This window comes from Syngnathus leptorhynchus, chromosome 5, assembly GCF_054491065.1.
Source record: "Syngnathus leptorhynchus isolate UIUO chromosome 5, UIUO_Slep, whole genome shotgun sequence".
NCBI lineage: Eukaryota > Metazoa > Chordata > Actinopteri > Syngnathiformes > Syngnathidae > Syngnathus > Syngnathus leptorhynchus.
Genome location: NC_141199.1, coordinates 10,436,486 through 10,453,735, shown reverse-complemented (window position 1 = coordinate 10,453,735; position 17,250 = coordinate 10,436,486). Strand labels below are relative to the sequence as shown.

Genomic DNA, 17,250 nt, shown 5'->3' with positions numbered 1-17,250 from the left:
CCATCTTTGTAGGGAAACTCAGTATTACACTTGTAGTTGTGCAATGTGTGTGTGTGTGTGTGTGTGTGTGTGTGTGTGTGTGTGTGTGTGTGTGTGTGTGTGTGTGTGTGTGTGTGTGTGTGTGTGTGTGTGTGTATCTGTCTGTGTGCGCGTGTGTATCCGCTTGCATATATGTACAGTATGACCAAGAGCAGTGGTTCTTAACCTTGTTGGAGGTACCGAACCCCAAAAATTTCACATGCACATTCACCGAACCCCTCTTTACTGAAAAATAAAATTATTGTTTTCAAATTCAAGACATAAATGTTTTTTTACTGATGCACAAAATGAGCCGTGCATGAACATCGCCCTGTTCAAACAACAAAACTAACACAATGGATGAACTCACAACAAATGACATACCTGCAAATCACTGTGACTTCTGTTGTTGCCTTTGCGGGCGCAGTTCAGATATACGTCATCACGAATTGATACAATAAGTCAGGTGTGTTCCGACATCTGCAGAACCTGCCGAACCCCTGAGACCGACTCACCGAACCCCTAGGGTTTGATCAAACCCAGGTTAAGAACCACTGACCTAGAGACTTTGGAGATTTGTGACACATTGAAAAAGAAAGTAATATTAATAAATATTTTCCTCAAATTTATGAAAGGCTATCGTGGTCCATTGAAATTTTGTGACCAGTTAATCATTCACCCTTGAGAAAGCTTGTTTGGCCAATTGTACATTTTTAGAAAGTACAATATTGATCCAAAGACTGCATTTCTTTCAAAGTACACATTCCAACAATTTTGATGGGTTGAAAACATTTGCATTTCTCATGCAAAAGATCATTTAAGATATGAATTGCAAGTGTGGTTACAGAATGAATTAATGTTTCCTCTAAGCACTAATTTAGTATGAGCAATGTAATTCTTCATTTGCAGTGAAACCAAAATATCAGAAATGACAGCATGTAATAAATGACCCATGTTCTACGAGGGCTTAAATAGTTTTTGTGTGCGTGTTTTGTTTCTGAGCGTGCTTCTTCTGTATTGACATACTAGATTAAACATTAATCTGACATTAATAAATACAGCACTGACGGCGTGACATTGTCATTCATCATGTCGAGGAGAGTTATTTCACCTCTGTCCATCTGTGTGTTTGCCGGTAAAAAAAAAAGAATAATGGATGAAAGAATTGATTGAGTTACTGTTATTTTTAATTTTGCTCTTTTTTTGTCAGCCAACCTGTCCTCACACAGATGAGACAATTATTTGCACCACGATTTACAATCCTGTGTGTGGTACTGATGGATACACTTAGGCCAACGTGTGTGAACTCTGAAGACACAACCAGTGAGTTCATAAAACACGTTATATTATCACGTACTCGTACGCGCATGTACAGTTTGTTTCTGGAAAATCTTTCTGGAAAGTATTAGCTTCGCCTGGTGGTCAAAAAAAGAAACAACTATGGTTGTATTTCTGCAGAAATACGTAACGCGTAGCTTTTTTCTTGTTTGTTTTGGAACAGATAAGGATGTAGCTCATGGTCATTTATATTTACTAGATAAACAATAGGAATTAAGAACAAATATCATGAGAGTATCTTGTAATCTTTGCACTTCACCATTGGGAAACAAAATCAAGTCATAAAACGTTTGAGCTGTTTAACTGCATAACTACTTTGCTCATTGTATTATACAAGCTGATTGAAGATGGATCTCAGAGAAGTTCAAGTAAAGTACAAGGTGGTCTTTTCTCTCCACAGGACAGTAAGGAAACCCATTTGAATTGTCCATAATGGGGCTTAATCTCCTGATAACGAGCGTTGAAAGTGAATATCAGCAGTATTTGTTCACAAATTAAACAATTCATTCATGAATTAAAAAAGAAAAGTCTTTGGACAAATCTGGTAATAGATGAACAAATGCAGTTGTGTTATTTAAGTCAGAATGTGAACATTATCAGATTTGTGGAAGAACTCTGCTACTAACAAATCTCAATTAGTGCGTGTTGCGTGCACGCTCCTTCATGTGTGTGTGTGTGTGTGTGTGTGTGTGTGTGTGTGTGTGTGTGTGTGTGTGTGTGTGTGTGTGTGTGTGTGTGTGTGTGTGTGTGTGAGAGAGAGAGAGAGCGAGAGAGCGAGAGCAAAAGAGAAAGAGAGAGACAGAGAGAGAGACAGAGAGAGCGAGAGAGAGAGAGGATTAATGACAACTGGAAAGGGAAAAGGGAGTGCATCGAGAGACGGGTGAATCTGAGGTCAAAGTTCAAATGTTTGAGTCACATGAGTGAAACCAGGAAACAGGGAAGTGACGGCTCTCCACACAATCGTGCTCCTCAGACGTGCTGAGGACTTTTTGACAGCCGATGGATGATCGAACAATGATTACCGAACAATTGGAGCATGTGTAAGTATGTTGTGAGTTTACTTATGTTTACTTTAACCATACTTTAAGTTTAGGGCCTTTGACAATTGCTTTGACAGTTTGGTGTGTTTACTACCCATTGTGTTCAGTACATGAGCAGGTCAAGGTATTAGAAAACAACATTATTTTGCAGCATGGTTCTAGGCCGATGCAAATAACCTTTATACATCTCCAAAATCAAACATTTTCTCACGTTTTTTCCACAGGAAAGCCATAGTTCAGGACTGTCACAATGGAATATCGATTGACCTCTTTCTGCATCTCACACTTATCCCCGCTGTAAGTCGTCCCTCCTTTTAAACAAGAACTTGAAAACTCGACTGTTGAATTGTGTTTATTTAAAAGTCAGCAGCCTGCCCACAAACAGTTTTTTTACAATCTCATAAATGTTCACAGTTTGTTTAATTAATAGGTTTAGTAAAAGCATGACAGCCAACACTGCTGCGATAGAACGAACAGGTATTTCATTGCAAGGGGTGTACATTGGACTCTTCTCGAACTTATTCAACCACGAATTTGGGAGAAATCTGTGAGAAATAACTCATTCAGGCACGGGGTTGAAGTGCACCACAAGATACAGAAGATGGTGCTGTTTTTCACGTTCTAATTAATACAGAAGACTTACCAAGTGTGTGTGCAAAATCTCTCTCCAGCCAATTTGTCATTCAAAATGCATTTTTTTTTTCTATTGGCCACTCGAGTGATTATGATTGACCCCTATGAAGCAATAAGTGGCCAAATATATGTCCTGTGACTATCAAAAGGAATTTGAGGATTCATATTTTTGTGCTGTGTATATTTTACCTTACTTTAAGGGAGAATGAATAAAGTGCATTGAAGTTTTTACCAAAGTTTACAATATTCTTCTATGCTGTTTTTTAAACTTCATTAGAGCAAATATATTTGAGAAGATTTGTGGGTGAATTCATTGTCCTCTAGATGTTGAAAAAAATAAATAATGGTAGGTAGTGTCACGTTTTTTTAAGTACATAACAGCATCTCTTTAAATATTAATTTAGATGTAGATTAAGTCTGTAAAACAAAGACAAGTTTTGCAATTGTTAGCTTTTGTTGTCTTTCAGGTGCTGATTGCCTTGGTGCTGTCATTCCTTCAGAAAAGAGCCAAATCATTGGCGATTGACCACAGACTTCCTTTCCTGCAAAGGCGTTTTGGCATTGTGATGTAAGTCAATCACAGAGAAAAAAAGAAAAACCTTTGTAAAGAATTCCTTAGAAACTATTATCACTCAAATAGAGCAAAGTTTTCTTGCTTCAAGCTATTTATCGTAATTTATGTTTGTGCATTTTCTGCACTATAAATTAAATATATTTATCCTGTTTTTGAACCTTTTGTTTGGTCCGATTAATAAATTAATCAACAATGGAGAGACAAATCTCGTCTCTATTTAATAATAAGATCATTTCAGGGAGCCACTGTAAGAAGATTCATGAACAAATTGCTCCCTTGGTATTGGACACTTGTCAAATGCTTATTATGAAATACACAACTCAAATGTTTCTTCTAACCCATGTGTGCCTGATGGGTGATGAGTCTTCATGTCCTTGGTAGACCTCTGGATACCATAGGCAGCCTGAGCAATCGCTGGTCATACGGGTTCGCCTTTGGCGCGGTGTCCTACAGCGTCCTGCTGCTCTTCTCGGAATATTACATTCCTTTTAGTGTCCCACCCTGGGCCAGAGGTACTGACATTTTTTTTTTTTTTACCAACAAGATATATTCTTTTGTACTCACATACACTAATTGGTCCTCCTCAGCTGTAGTTTACCTAGTTGGAGCTTTGGAGGTGGGGCTTGTGAACTTTCCGTTCTTTGCCTGTCTGTCAACGCCCTCCAGAGCAGCTGGAGCTGTGCTCGGAATTCTCTACTCTTTGTGTTGGTAAATATTCATTCAGAGTGCATGTCTTAATATGGGCAAACATGATGCCAAATTACTATCATGACTATTTGATTGTCTTCAGGATTATCATTACGGTGTGGGACACGTTCACATGTCCAGATGGCAAGGTACGTGGGTACTACTGCTCCTAGGTGAGTGCTGACATGTTTGTTTGTATTTACTTTTGATGCCAGAAAATCAATACATAGATGTGTTTTGTAAAAGATCTTGGGGAAATACCAGAAGATAATTGTCCAGTGGCCTTGTATCCTCTCTCTCATTTTTCTTTTGGGACGATTTGTCTACATGCTGGTCAAAGATGTTCGAATACATCTGCAGCTGGAACACGAGGTCAGAACATATAAATCAGAACTCACAGAGTAAAAATTGAAATTTGCTTTTTATTTTTTCCCACTGTTATAGTCTTGTTCACAGTTAATGCATTTTACAACCTGTTTTTTTTTTTACATTAGATTTGAATGCGTGTTTACAATGAGAAAAAAAGTGAGTGTTAAGATTGATATGCCACCAGGACTCGGATGAACTGACTCAGCAACATCAAGTGCAGCATGTAAAGAGACTTCTGAGGAAGAAAAGTACACACAGGTAAAACTGTTACATATTGAAATAGAAATGCAGGCTTCTCATCACCATTGAAACACAAACTCGGTACTCATTTTCCTCTGTTTGATGTTTATCATTTCTAGTGATGCAAGTTTGACTCAAACTACATTTAAAGATGGTTTTAGTGACTGTTGCAGCAAGGCCCTAAGCTGGTTTCAGAGCAGGGTGTATGAGTGGGATCCACATTTCAAGTTTCCAAACAGAATCATTGGCACTGCCATCATATCCCTCATAGGTCTATATACGGTAATGATCACAAACAATTGCATGCTTAATTCCAAAAGTAGTTCATATCAAATGGTGCATGCCATCTGTTCTTGCTTTCAGATGACGCTGGCTGACTACAGTCTCAGCAATATCGCTTTTGAGCAAGTAGTCCGATGGAAGAACACACTCAAACACTTGGCGTCCTGTAATCAGACCGAAGCTTTGGAAGCGATGATTCCACAACTGGAAGAATTCATCAACGTGGCCAAAAGTGAGTTGGCAGCATGTACACTATGTCTTGTTTGTATGTGTAATTGTATACATTTTTGATTCATTGAGTGAATTGTAAACTACTACTAACACACAAAACTGAAAATAGAGGCGATAACAAATAGAATCGCTAATAACTTTTGTGTTCCAGAGTTGGGCTAAAATATAGCAGAAAATAAATTACAGACTACTATCAATCTATTAATTTCTTTCATTCTAGAGACTTGGTTGGCGACCACTATTTTTGCTAGTCTCAATTCAGTTGCTTACACGTTCCATGTACTGGTATGTTACCGGTAAGTGGATCTGGAAAATTCAATTATTCAGCGCAAACTCTGACATGTCCACATAATAATGTGTCGTTTCCACAGGAAACACTTAAAGAGACTTTGGAGAGGTGAGAAGGGGTTTCTCCCAGAGAAATTTCTCAAGCCAAAGTCTGCCGTCAGTGTGGTGAGTGTGACACAACAGACACATGACATTTACGGCACAACTTTAAAAAGGGTAAAAAAAAAAAAATCTGGATTTTGGGCAGGCCTCCATCGCACGCTACTCTGGATGGCAAATTGCTTTTACGCTCTGGGGTAAGATTTCATTTAAATTATTTTTTTTTTTTTTTCACATAAATATATACTTTTTAGCATTATTTTTTTTTATATTGCAGGTTATCTAATGGTCCACTTTGTTCACTTCCTGGTTGCACTCTTGGTGGTGTATGTGATTATTATTCCAATCCAACATGGACAAGCCCTGACCATGTTGTCTAACCTGGGCATCCTAATGTAAGCACTTATACATATATGTGTGCTCCAGTGGATATTGAGTTGACATGAATGGCAGTACAAAGTTCAAAATCAAATGTCAGTGTTAATCTTCAGGCTTCAGAAGGAATACATGTCAAGAAAAGCCTACTAGTACATCTGGACTATATTTGAGGTTAATCAGAGGCATTGTAGATACAGTATGGTGGCACATATGCATGTGGACTCCCATTTACTATGAGTTACAATTTCATTGGATGAGCTCAACCGCGTCTTAGTGAAGAGTTTAAAAAGGATTCATACATGTCTTGTTTTTTTAAGTCATAAAAACCTGGCATTTGATCACAGGTGTGTAGACTTGTATCCTCTGCATCATCAATATGAGAACATTTACTCTTTTCTTTGCGTTCCTCTTCCTATAGTTTGACCATCGGTCTGGTGGTAGCCATGGTGATCCTTCAGATAGTTTTGGTCCAGATTTTTTTTCTCCAGGACAAAATGTCACCTGATGATAAACACAAACCTCTGGCTCTCAATAATAGGTGGGTATAGATAATTTAATATTGCAAATATAATTTGTAAGAAGGGTTGTGATGTAAAAAGCACCAGGACTCGAAATATTGTTCATGGTTGTAAACCTGACTAATTTGTCATGTATTCCAATGAATGTGAAAGCAAATAAAAGTCATACATTTGTCATACTTATAGTTGCCGTTTACTACACGAGTGTCAATTGCTGAAATCGGTCTTGAATATATCTCAACTACAATATCTGCCTGTCATGAAACATGAGAATATGAATCATATAAAATATGAATGTTGTCCCTTCTTTTTTGCCTTCAGAAAAGCATTCCACTGCTTCAACTACTTTTTCTTTTTCTATAACGTGATCATGGGCATAAGCAACTGCATCATGAGACTGCTGATCAGCATTGTGCTGGGAACATGGCTGGTGTCTCGTATCGACCGCACGATAATGCAGCGAGGATATGAAACCATGGATGCGGGTGATTTTAATACTATATGATGCTTGAATCAGTTACTTAAGACAACTTAAAGGGGACAGATTGTAAAAAATTGGCACGTGTTCACGTGTAATTTAATTTACACAATCAACTCAAGCGGACTGATTTCAGCAATAGCATGTGTAAAATGTACTCATACTATGTACTGAAGGAAGGGGATACTTTAGATTAGAGAGATTAATAGAAAGTTTTAGACAAAATTGTATTTTTACTGCATTTCTCCACAAAGAACTATATGCAAATCTAACTGTTATGGTGGATTTTCCAGGTTATAGTACATGGATTGGGATGATCTTTGCTGACCACTATCATAACAATCCAGTTATGGTGTGCTTCTGCCAGCTGCTTGTCTCCACCACCCTGGACAAACACAGACTGCCGACATACTCCACGTTAAACAACACACCGTCTGGTTTGTAAACTGCCTTCAACAGTAACTGCAAAAAGTATAATTCTGCTGATGTGGTTTTGCTGTTGCTCATATTTGATTTCTGTTCTCCAGAATATTCTGTAAACAGTCGAGCCAGGAGACGTTGGACATTGTTATACACCCTCTTGAGGAACCCTCACCTTATTCTGCACAGGAAGCAGCATCTCTCCTCTTTGGGGGTTTTGGATACGTCTTGCTCGCTTCAATCGGATACAATATTGCAAGCTTGGGTCATGGCTTCACAAACACAGAGCAACAAGGCAGGGTCGGTACACTTAGCAGTGAGCACTGAGACACAAACGCCGGACTACGAGCATAACTTACATACGCACTGATACATATTTTGTGACTGATTGGAGGTCTTATCAAAATGCACTTGTGATTTGATATGTTGATAAAAATAGAATTGCACTTTGTTTACACTTTAGTTTGTAATTATGATAGAGTTTCATCTTCTTAAAATGATTTCTAAATAAATCCATGCACATTTATTAGTACAGGTTTGCTGAACTCCTGTGGTATTTTTTGAACAGAAGAGTTAAATATCTGTTCTATCATCAAGATTGAGTAATGCCCAAAATAACTGAGGTCCGCCACAAAGAAAAAGTGTGAAGTTAAAGATATAACTGAATTCATTGCTGAACAGATCATTATGGGACTGTTGCATTTTTAGTACATAAATGTGTCCATATTTTCCCTTGTTATATCAATATAGCACATGCAGTGCATTATGGTTATGAGTATAAAAGTGAACAATTTGGTGGGGGTGTGACAGGCTTTCAATACCTTGTATGTTTTGTTTCTTTTCCCTGAACCCATTAACTTTTATAAACTGAATTCTTCAGCTTGTGTGTGTGTGTTTCTTTTTTATTTTTATTTTATTTAACTGAAGCAGATAAATACATATATGGTATGAGGCGTTTTGAAGTTTGACGTGAACCTGATGCACACACACACACACGTCTGATTTCTACTAAATTTACATGGCAAATATTTATCATAAATAATCAAAAGAGTGCTCTAAAACTTAATTTCACTAAGTACTGCACAATAATGGGTTGCGATACTTCCGGTAGAGTCCATGTTGACGAGAACACGCCTGGGGGGAAAACAAACAAACAATGCACTAATTAGTCTGGCAACATTCGATGAAAGGTCAGTACATTGGCAACGACAGGTAATTTTGACGCCAGAATATCTCATAGTATTCTAGTTTGAACGCAGAAACAATTAATTATAATCGTTACTCGACGAGAAAAATAGTTTTCCATCATTTGCTGCAGATGGCTAATGTTAGCTGCAACTGCATAAGCGGCAGCTGTCGGACACATGTACTTTTGGAGACATCATTTAATCGTAAATTGTTTAACGCATTTTTTTATTCGAAACGAGTAGTAAAACAATATCGAAATTAAAACAACTCTGGTGTCAAGGACAAATATCGTGATTGGAATATTGCAATGAGCTGTAGTCTGCCACAGCACATTGGTTAGGAGTGACAGTCTAGTTCTAAACTAGTTTCCCGCAGCACACCACATCAACTTAAGACACTGGTCTAACTTTCTTCTTGTTTTCATCCAAAACAGGATGTCAGACAGCGAGTCCATCAAGAAAATGTTGCGGTCTGTACTCCAGTCCAGTAAGGATGGCGTGAGTATTCTCAAACTGCAATCGGAGTACCGCTCACTCTGTGGAGAGACCATCCCTCTGAGGAAACTGGGCTTCACCAATTTGGAGGATTATCTCAGAAGCATACCCTCTGTGGTGCGGATGGACTACCGCAATGCAGACGTAAGAACTTGGTTTTAATCATTAGGAGTGGCTAATGGCAAGTATCTTCGGGTTTGTCCATGGCAGGGTTAACATGCAGGATTAGATCATCATTCGATCATCATGACAGTGTATGGTTCAAACACTGTGTACCATTTATGGTGTTTGCATAACGTCGATTTTCTTAACCAAGGTGAAATCAACAATAATCAATCTGCAATCTTCTTTACAGTTGAGATGCTTTGCTGCAGTATGTAGTGAGACAGCACACATTGCCCAGCTGGTGGCGCGACAGAAGAGCTCCAAGAAATCGGGGGGCTCCCAATTCGTTAACTGCAGGATGAGGCGCAAAGATTCCGAGCCTTACATGAATCGTGGTAAGATATTCCTTACAATGCATAAAAACTGCCAACTCAAGTTTCCCTTTACTTAAATACCCCTTATATAAAGTCCAGTAGATGCAAGTTTTTTCTTCAATGGGCACCTATGTACTTTAAAGAGTCTCATTTGCCCTAAATCTGGGGGTTTCAGCTGGTTTTGTCCACCATTATAACCAAAAAGCAACTCGGGGACCACTGCTTTGGAATATTATTTTGTTTTGCACCTTTTCATGCTATTTATTTGCATCTGTATGCCTATTTTGGGAATCTCAGCTACATTAGACATAATTTGGATGGGTAAATGATTCAGAAAATTTGCCGAAAAATAAATCAAGTCAAAATAATACATTCATTTTATTTTCAACAATGTTACAATTATTTTCTGATTCCCATTTTGCGGACCACCTGCAATACTGCCACTGACCACTAAAAGACCGCACACCACTGGTTGACAATCCTTGTTCTAAATGTAAATTTTGTGTGCATTTAGGGTGGCCGATGTCTTCTCTACGGCAGCCTTCAGCTGGTGGCGCATTCAGGCCAGCCAACCGCTTTCAACTCCACGGTGGCTACAGAGGCTGTAGTGCTTCTGGTGATGTCAGGTACAGGAATATATTTTAGGGCATTCAAGACTTTTGGGAGGGGATTTGTGTATGTTATTTGGCATGATTAAGGTTTTTAGTCCTTTTTATACTTAACTAAATGTTCTCCTCAATTGTCAGGCTCACGAGCCAGTGCTTTCCTCCACCAATAGCACACAGACAACCTGCCCCTCACCCATCTGTGAAACAGTCTGCTGTCCCAAACAGGTGATGATATACGTCGAAAGAGTCCTGCATCCGCCTTATTGATCTGTGGTCACTTCAAAGCACATTTTCTTTGTGTAATCAGATTAGACTATTGATGAGGGCATTGTGTAGTTTTGTTTTAGAGTAAAATAGCATTTGCTTTCAAATCTGGTGAGTGAGTTTTTCATTTTTCTTGAGATTCTGTAGATTGGTCTGGAAAGCATGACAATGAAATAAATGTCCATTTTGTAGGGCCAAGAATTTAGTGATTCCGCAGAAAACAAAAGGTTAGTACAAACATTTTTGTTGTTGTTGTTGGCATCAATCATCCAATGTTTATTTATGATGAAAGAGCACTTTAGAATCTTCATATTTAATCTATTATAAGTGGGCCATGGTGTATTTTGTAGTTGTCAGAAAGATTCTAATGAATAAATATTCAGTTAACTTTTCACAGAGAAGCCCCGTGAACAAGTCTCCGGAACCAACAACTTGGAGGTATAGAAATCGCTCTTTCCCATCTTTGCATTCACTATTTGCCTTTATGCAGCCACACAGGAAAAAAATTATTTTGGACGTTGAAAGTGCACGACATACTGAGAGACATTTAGAAATAAACGGATTTTGCTTGACAATTTTGCAATTTTCTCCAAATCGACTTTGTGGTCACATGGCCATCAGTTTGTCTGTCATCTATCAGTTTAATACAGAGTTGTATTAAAAAGTCAAGATACTGTTATGATTGATGAAAAGGCACACAAAATTGACAAATCGATTGTGTCACCTTGAACTGAATTACTGATAGAGTTGAGTGCATTTCTTTTACTCTGCTGAATGCAAAAAAAAAAAAAAAAGTGATTTGGTTGGTAATTCTCTTTACACAGTCAACACTACATGACAAGACTGTGGTGCAGGAGAGATTAAGCCAGCTACTGAGCAAGTACTGCTCTGGGTTGTGGATGTCAAAACTGCCCACTATCTTCAGTGAAATGTTTGGTCAGCAGCTGCCTCCTCAGGTTACCAGTGAGTTGGAAAAGTGGACACACATTTGTGAGGTGCGTAAGGATGTCACGTGGTATGATAGCTGATTTGAGTGATATGGCTTGTTTTGCTGAAATTCTGATTTTACTCAAATTATTGTGGACTGCTTCCCAGTGTACTGTATGCTCCTCTGGTCTTTACAGGTAGAAAAGTCATGCAGCACCAAAGGTGACTTCCTGGTTTATCCTAATTTGTCTTCCTCAACTGCTTCGGCAAGGAGCCCGTCTGAAGGCCCCTCAAAATCCCCCATCCACTCCAGCATGATATCTACGTTAAATTCCTGCCAGGTGTCTACCTCTGGCCCTCTCCGAGTGCATTCCGTTTCAAAACCTACAGCTGGTCCAGGAGAAGCCTTAGCCAAGCCAGCAATCGGTTCGGCTCCACAGTCAACTGATCATTTCACCTCTTTGAAGATGTCACAAAACATGTGTATTAGTCACACAGTCAGTTCAAGTCATGTCAACTTGGTCTCAACTTCTGTCAATGGCGGACCAAATTTTTACTCTATGGCGCCTATGGGCAATCATCTGCCAAAAACCAACCCTCCTGCATTAACTTCTTGTCACTTCCACTCTGAGGATTTACCACCACAAAAATCCACATTGTCACTGAACTCTGTTTCCTCCCCTGGTCCTCCCGTTGAGTCTTGTGCTGCCATTTTGCCAGCTGATGTCTGTTACAGAATAAAGGAGCTTCTATCCAAGTACAGTAATGGGTTATGGGTCCATGCATTGCCCAAACTTTTCATGGATGCTTACAAGGCTCCATTCCCTGAACATTTAATGGATAAATTATCTCTCCTCCCGGACTTGTGCACCGTGGAATACCCTATTCCACACGACAGCAAAAAGGTAAGTGATCAATACGTTCATGCATACATACTGTAACTATGTTTTTTTAAGGGTAGTGGTGATGGTTGGGGGTGATGAGGTTTGGGGAGCACTCCAAACAAATAGTCTGCATGTTTTGTGTTTGGAACAGGCCATCCTGTATAAGCCAATTCGAGTAAAGCTAGAAGACACTGAGCGCAATGGCTGTCCGAAGAGCAGAAGGCACCACCTTCCATCTGGTCTGGAGGTTACTGGCCCCGTAGTTCCTCCCTGTTTAGTTCATCCCTCAGTCCAGTATCCCTCTGTGCTGATTACTCAGGCCAAAAGCAGTAATGCTGTTACTGTAAGGTATGTCAAGAAGCTGAACATTTATTTCGACTTAAAATCTATATATCGACTTGGGAAATATTTTCATTTTCGCTATTACTGGTGAAAGGGTTGAAATGTGGAGTAGAAATTTCAATCAAATAATTATTTTATTTATTCCCAGTGGGCAATTAAAGTTTGTCAGCAAAAAAATAAATATTTAAAAGTACAAGCTGACTGATATGGCTGGAAAAGGTCTCACATCATACGTATTTAGTTTCAGTTTATTGATGATGCATGCGTCACGTGCCCTTCTAAAAACGGGTCAGTCGTAATGCTGCTTTTTATCTAAAAAAAGAACGTCTTCTCCCTGTGCAGGTATGTTGGCGATGGCTATTCCAAAGCCCTGGAGGCAATGGAGGATGCTATGCATGCCTTGTATAAACAAAACTCCACACTTCAGCCTCTCTCTCAGCTTGCCGTGGGTCAGCTGGTAGCAGTCAAGGGAGAGAATGGCAACGAACTGACGAGAGCTCAGGTCACGGAGGTGACCAATACTAACAACAAGGTATTGCGTTTGCTTGACTGTACGATTGATTACTTGCACTTGATCGGCACTATTAACAACAAGGAGAGTGATGGAAAATTGTTTGAGAAATGAGGGAGATTTTGATGGAGCCTTGCGTGTTCTTTTTAAATAGTAATTCGTCTTCACATGGAAACAAATCAGTTCAGCAATTAATAAGCCTTTGAAAAGAAGAAACACTATTTTTCTTCCATCAGGTTTACTATGTTGATCATGGCTTTACTGTGGAGATTCCTCGAGAAAATCTTCTGGAGCTGCACCATGACTTCCTTTCACTGCCCTTTCAAGCCACCATTGTTAAGATGGCAGGTATACATGCGTTATCACATTCATTTTGAATGTTTATGATTTCTCATACCATATCTGATGTCAGGGAATGACCTTTGACCAGTCATAACCACCAACAATGCAATCAGCCGTGCACGTAAGAATTTTGGTGTAGCTCTCTAACTGCCCTCTCCTTAGGTTTAGAGGCATTCAGCTCCCATCCATCTGTGTTGTCCTCTTTGGAGAAGTTTGCTGTTGGAAAGATTATGTTAATGGAGATTTTGGCCTCAAGTTCCCCCAATGACATGCCTGAGGTCTTACTGTATGACACCTCACAAGATGATGACATCAACATAAACTCTCTCTGCTTGAAGGAATTGCAAGACCAGACCATGAATAACCCTTTAACTGTAAGTGTGATGGGATTAAGTGATGCACATATCGATGACTCGAATCGTCTGCATGTACAGTTCAATCCTAATGGCTTTTGCATTTGTAAACTCAGCCTCAACCAGGAAGGTGTGTTGTTACACTGACAGCCTGAAGAATGTAAAATGTTTGGAAATCTGTATTTGGTCAACTTTCCAAGGTTTCTCAATCAATTATTGCTTTGTTGTGTGATGTGTTTCTCTGTTGCTTCAAGGTAAATTCTACTTATCGTGGTGTATGTGTCACAAATATTTGCGTGGATGGCATCATCTTTTGCCAGCTGCCCTCCAGAGGAACCACAAGGCTCAACAAGTTGTTGGAAGAAACAAAAGCATTTTTGCTCTCTCAGGTAGGATCTTCTGTGACTTTTGGACCTATAAGTGTGATTGTTCAGCGACAGAAGTAACCGCTCTCAGGCATTATGACTTACATTATTCGTGAAATCCTATTTCAAAAAATGATATCTGTCCCCATCAGATGACCTCTGAGTACTTGGTTTCTCAACCCTTCATTGGAAAGATGTGTCTGACCTGCTACAAAGATAAATGGTGCAGAGTGGAGGTATTTTGTTTTTGTTACCATCCTATTTGCAGTCAGGGCTCATCCAAAACATTTGATCATGTTCTTGTTTTCAGATAACCAACCTTCATGGCAATAGGGTCATGGAAGTTGTCTTAATTGATTTGGGTATCTCAGCAACAGTCGAGGTCACTGAACTTCGAGAGATACCCCCTCTTTTTCTCCGAGAATTTGCCCTCATCCCGCCACAGGTTTGTCTCCTTGCTTCTTCTCCTTTGTCATTTAGATCCTAGCTGGGGAAGTAAAATGCTCTGCAATTATTCAAATAATCTTGTTTTTTTTCTTTTCAGAACACATAACACTAAATACTGTAAATGTGAATGGTTCTTCATCCAGGATAGACAAACTGTTTCTTTTTCTAATCAGTGAAAACTACTTTCTCTTTGCTCAGGCCATCAGATGTTGTCTGGTGGATGTGATGATTCCAGACGGAGAGTGGAGCCTAGATGTCGTTTCCTGGTTGAAGAATGCTGTCCTGGGGGTTGAGGATTGTAAAATGAAGGTAACATAGCTTTTTTTTTTTGGTGCTGCCTCGTTTGCCATTGTGAATGCCAAGCGAGCGCCACTAAAATGTAATATAATTATGATTTCTGTGGAACCTTGAGATGTACACTTGTATTACAGGCTGTGGCTGCACAACTGTGACTCCACACCAACACGAGCGCTGTATGTGTTTGTGTTCTCGAAACTTTTAGATTTTTAAGTTAGAGGAGCATAAGGAGGGGAGACTTGTGCACATGTACCTGTTTGTTCATGCTGACCACGATGACGTGCACCAGAGCATCAACCATAAGTTGAGCAACCCTGAAGTGTGGCAGACGCTCAACAGCAACAGAAGCTTCACGGCCACTAGTAGTAAGGACATTGAGACGCTCATGTGAACGCCCAATAACCCACAAAATTGATGTGTTGTTCCAGTCAATTTCAATATGTAGCGTGTTTCTCTTCTTCAAACTGTAGATGGCAGTGCTTCAATCAAGAAACTGGCTGCAAGCAGCCCAACTCATCATCAGCCACAGCTATTTAAACCATCTTCAGCAGAAACAACCCCCACGATGCCCCCACCTCTGGCGCTCCCCCTGGTCTGTATGAGAATAAGTTTTTGTGTTGTTTTTTTATTTAAAGCAATTTTGTCTGAATCATATGTGAGTACAGGAGCGGAGCACACTTTTCCTTCCTCTCCGAATGCACTTGCCCATCATCATTATGTTTCCTTTGTGCTCTAATTTTCAGCCTGGTCAGAACATGGATGTCCACATACCAGCAGCTTGCCACCCTGGTTACTTTGTGCTGCAGCTGTGGCAGGAGCTGCATAAATTGGTCATGTTGATGGGAGAGATGATGCTGCACTACAATCAGACTGTGACCCTCACAGATGTGCAGATCAAAAAAGGAGACATCTATGCTGTCAAAATAGACAAAAAGTAGGTGACTGAGTTTATGAAAGTTATGTACTGTAGATGAGGTGGTTCTGTAATGTATTAAAGGAGTATCTTTTACGCCTGTGACTCACTCCACGTAGTTGGTACCGTGCAGTGGTGAAGGGGATTCTGTCCAACGGCTTGATTTCTGTTTACGAGTTGGACCACGGAAAACACGAGCTCATCCGCAGCTCGTTCCTCCAACCTTTGATTGAGGAATTTCGCCGGCTACCTTTTCAGGCCATCATTGCACAGCTGGCAGGTGAGTTGAACACTTGCTGCTCATTTTTCATCGTGTGTCCTGAATGATTTTTAAAGAGACTATTCAAAGACAACAGGAGTGTCCTATTCCATTTCTTGAATTACCTTTAGTGTGTTCTTTGTGAAACAATGAGCCAGAGCATGACATGACAAAACAACAACCCTCCCCACCCCTTTATTTGAGTCGTCCTTCGTGCAACTTGTGCCTTCTGTCCTGCAGGTGTGCCAAAGTGCCAGTGGTCAGAAGAGGCGTCCTTGGTCTTCAGGAACCATGTGGAGAAGCAAGCGCTCGTCGCCCAGATCGAAAGTGTACAAGACGAGTCGGAGGTCCAAGAGGAACTGTGGGAGCGCAAATTAACAGTCTATTTAGTGGACACTAAAGTAGAAGACAAGGACCTTTGGATCCACACCCTCATGGCGGATTTTTGCAGTGAGACATCTTCTCCTTTTTAGTAACTGAGAAATGTTCCTCATCATACTTTTTGTTTCAATATTGTTGAGTTGTTCAGTTTTTGTGCATGCTAATTGGAAAAATAACAATTTTTTGATGTCTTGCTTCTCCTTTGAAAAAGTTGCAAGTTAAATAAAAAGTTGTTACTGGATTATCAGTGTTGTGCTATGTGGTCTTTTTTGCACGGTTGCTAAATGTGGACCCCACCTAGAGTCCATTATAAATTTTCAATGATAGATGTCATAATTACTAAAAGTAGGATTTTATTTGGTGTAATGTTTGCAACTCAAAAGGTTTGATGCACCCTCACTGATCAAATGTGTTTTATACCTATATGACTTTTATTATTCATCAGCATCAGCCAAGCCGACATAAGAGTTCTTGAGTATTTGTTGCAATAATTTAGTTTGTAGTTTTTCTACTACTACAAGACAATTGAATCGAGTGGTAAACATGCATCACATGTACTTCAGGCATCTCGAAAAAGAGCGCGTCATTGCAGGAGTGACAGTG

The 17,250-nt window shown here is 39.7% G+C and overlaps 2 protein-coding genes across 6 annotated transcripts; both read left to right on the top strand.

The window, feature by feature from the left end:
• Positions 1–117: 117 nt before the first annotated feature.
• On the top strand, positions 118–8,472 carry stra6l (STRA6-like). 2 transcript variants are annotated; one of them, XM_085912447.1, is made up of 18 exons: positions 118–2,396; positions 2,621–2,693; positions 3,497–3,597; positions 3,985–4,115; positions 4,191–4,311; positions 4,394–4,439; positions 4,537–4,662; positions 4,844–4,917; positions 5,019–5,181; positions 5,263–5,413; positions 5,633–5,708; positions 5,784–5,865; positions 5,948–5,996; positions 6,077–6,194; positions 6,596–6,715; positions 7,017–7,180; positions 7,467–7,610; positions 7,701–8,472. In XM_085912447.1, the coding sequence occupies exons 1-18, from the start codon at positions 2,356–2,358 to the stop codon at positions 7,961–7,963; spliced, it is 2,043 nt and encodes a 680-aa protein (XP_085768573.1). In that variant the 5' UTR covers positions 118–2,355; the 3' UTR covers positions 7,964–8,472. The 2 variants fall into 2 exon arrangements, with proteins under 2 accessions (XP_085768573.1, XP_085768574.1); XM_085912448.1 differs by lacking the exons at positions 7,017–7,180; positions 7,701–8,472.
• Positions 8,473–8,568: 96 nt separating this feature from the next.
• On the top strand, positions 8,569–16,888 carry tdrd7a (tudor domain containing 7 a). Of its 4 annotated transcripts, none has more exons than XM_085912443.1 (22): positions 8,569–8,783; positions 9,215–9,419; positions 9,631–9,775; positions 10,269–10,380; positions 10,501–10,587; positions 10,819–10,853; positions 11,024–11,064; positions 11,451–11,621; positions 11,751–12,458; positions 12,589–12,785; positions 13,122–13,311; positions 13,527–13,638; positions 13,795–14,006; positions 14,240–14,374; positions 14,503–14,586; positions 14,661–14,795; positions 14,996–15,106; positions 15,300–15,459; positions 15,565–15,686; positions 15,838–16,028; positions 16,127–16,287; positions 16,507–16,888. In XM_085912443.1, the coding sequence occupies exons 1-22, from the start codon at positions 8,710–8,712 to the stop codon at positions 16,737–16,739; spliced, it is 3,621 nt and encodes a 1,206-aa protein (XP_085768569.1). In that variant the 5' UTR covers positions 8,569–8,709; the 3' UTR covers positions 16,740–16,888. The 4 variants fall into 4 exon arrangements, with proteins under 4 accessions (XP_085768569.1, XP_085768570.1, XP_085768572.1 ...); XM_085912444.1 differs by having other exon boundaries at positions 8,707–8,805; XM_085912446.1 differs by lacking the exon at positions 8,569–8,783 and adding an exon at positions 8,895–8,984.
• The last annotated feature ends 362 nt before the right edge of the window (positions 16,889–17,250 follow it).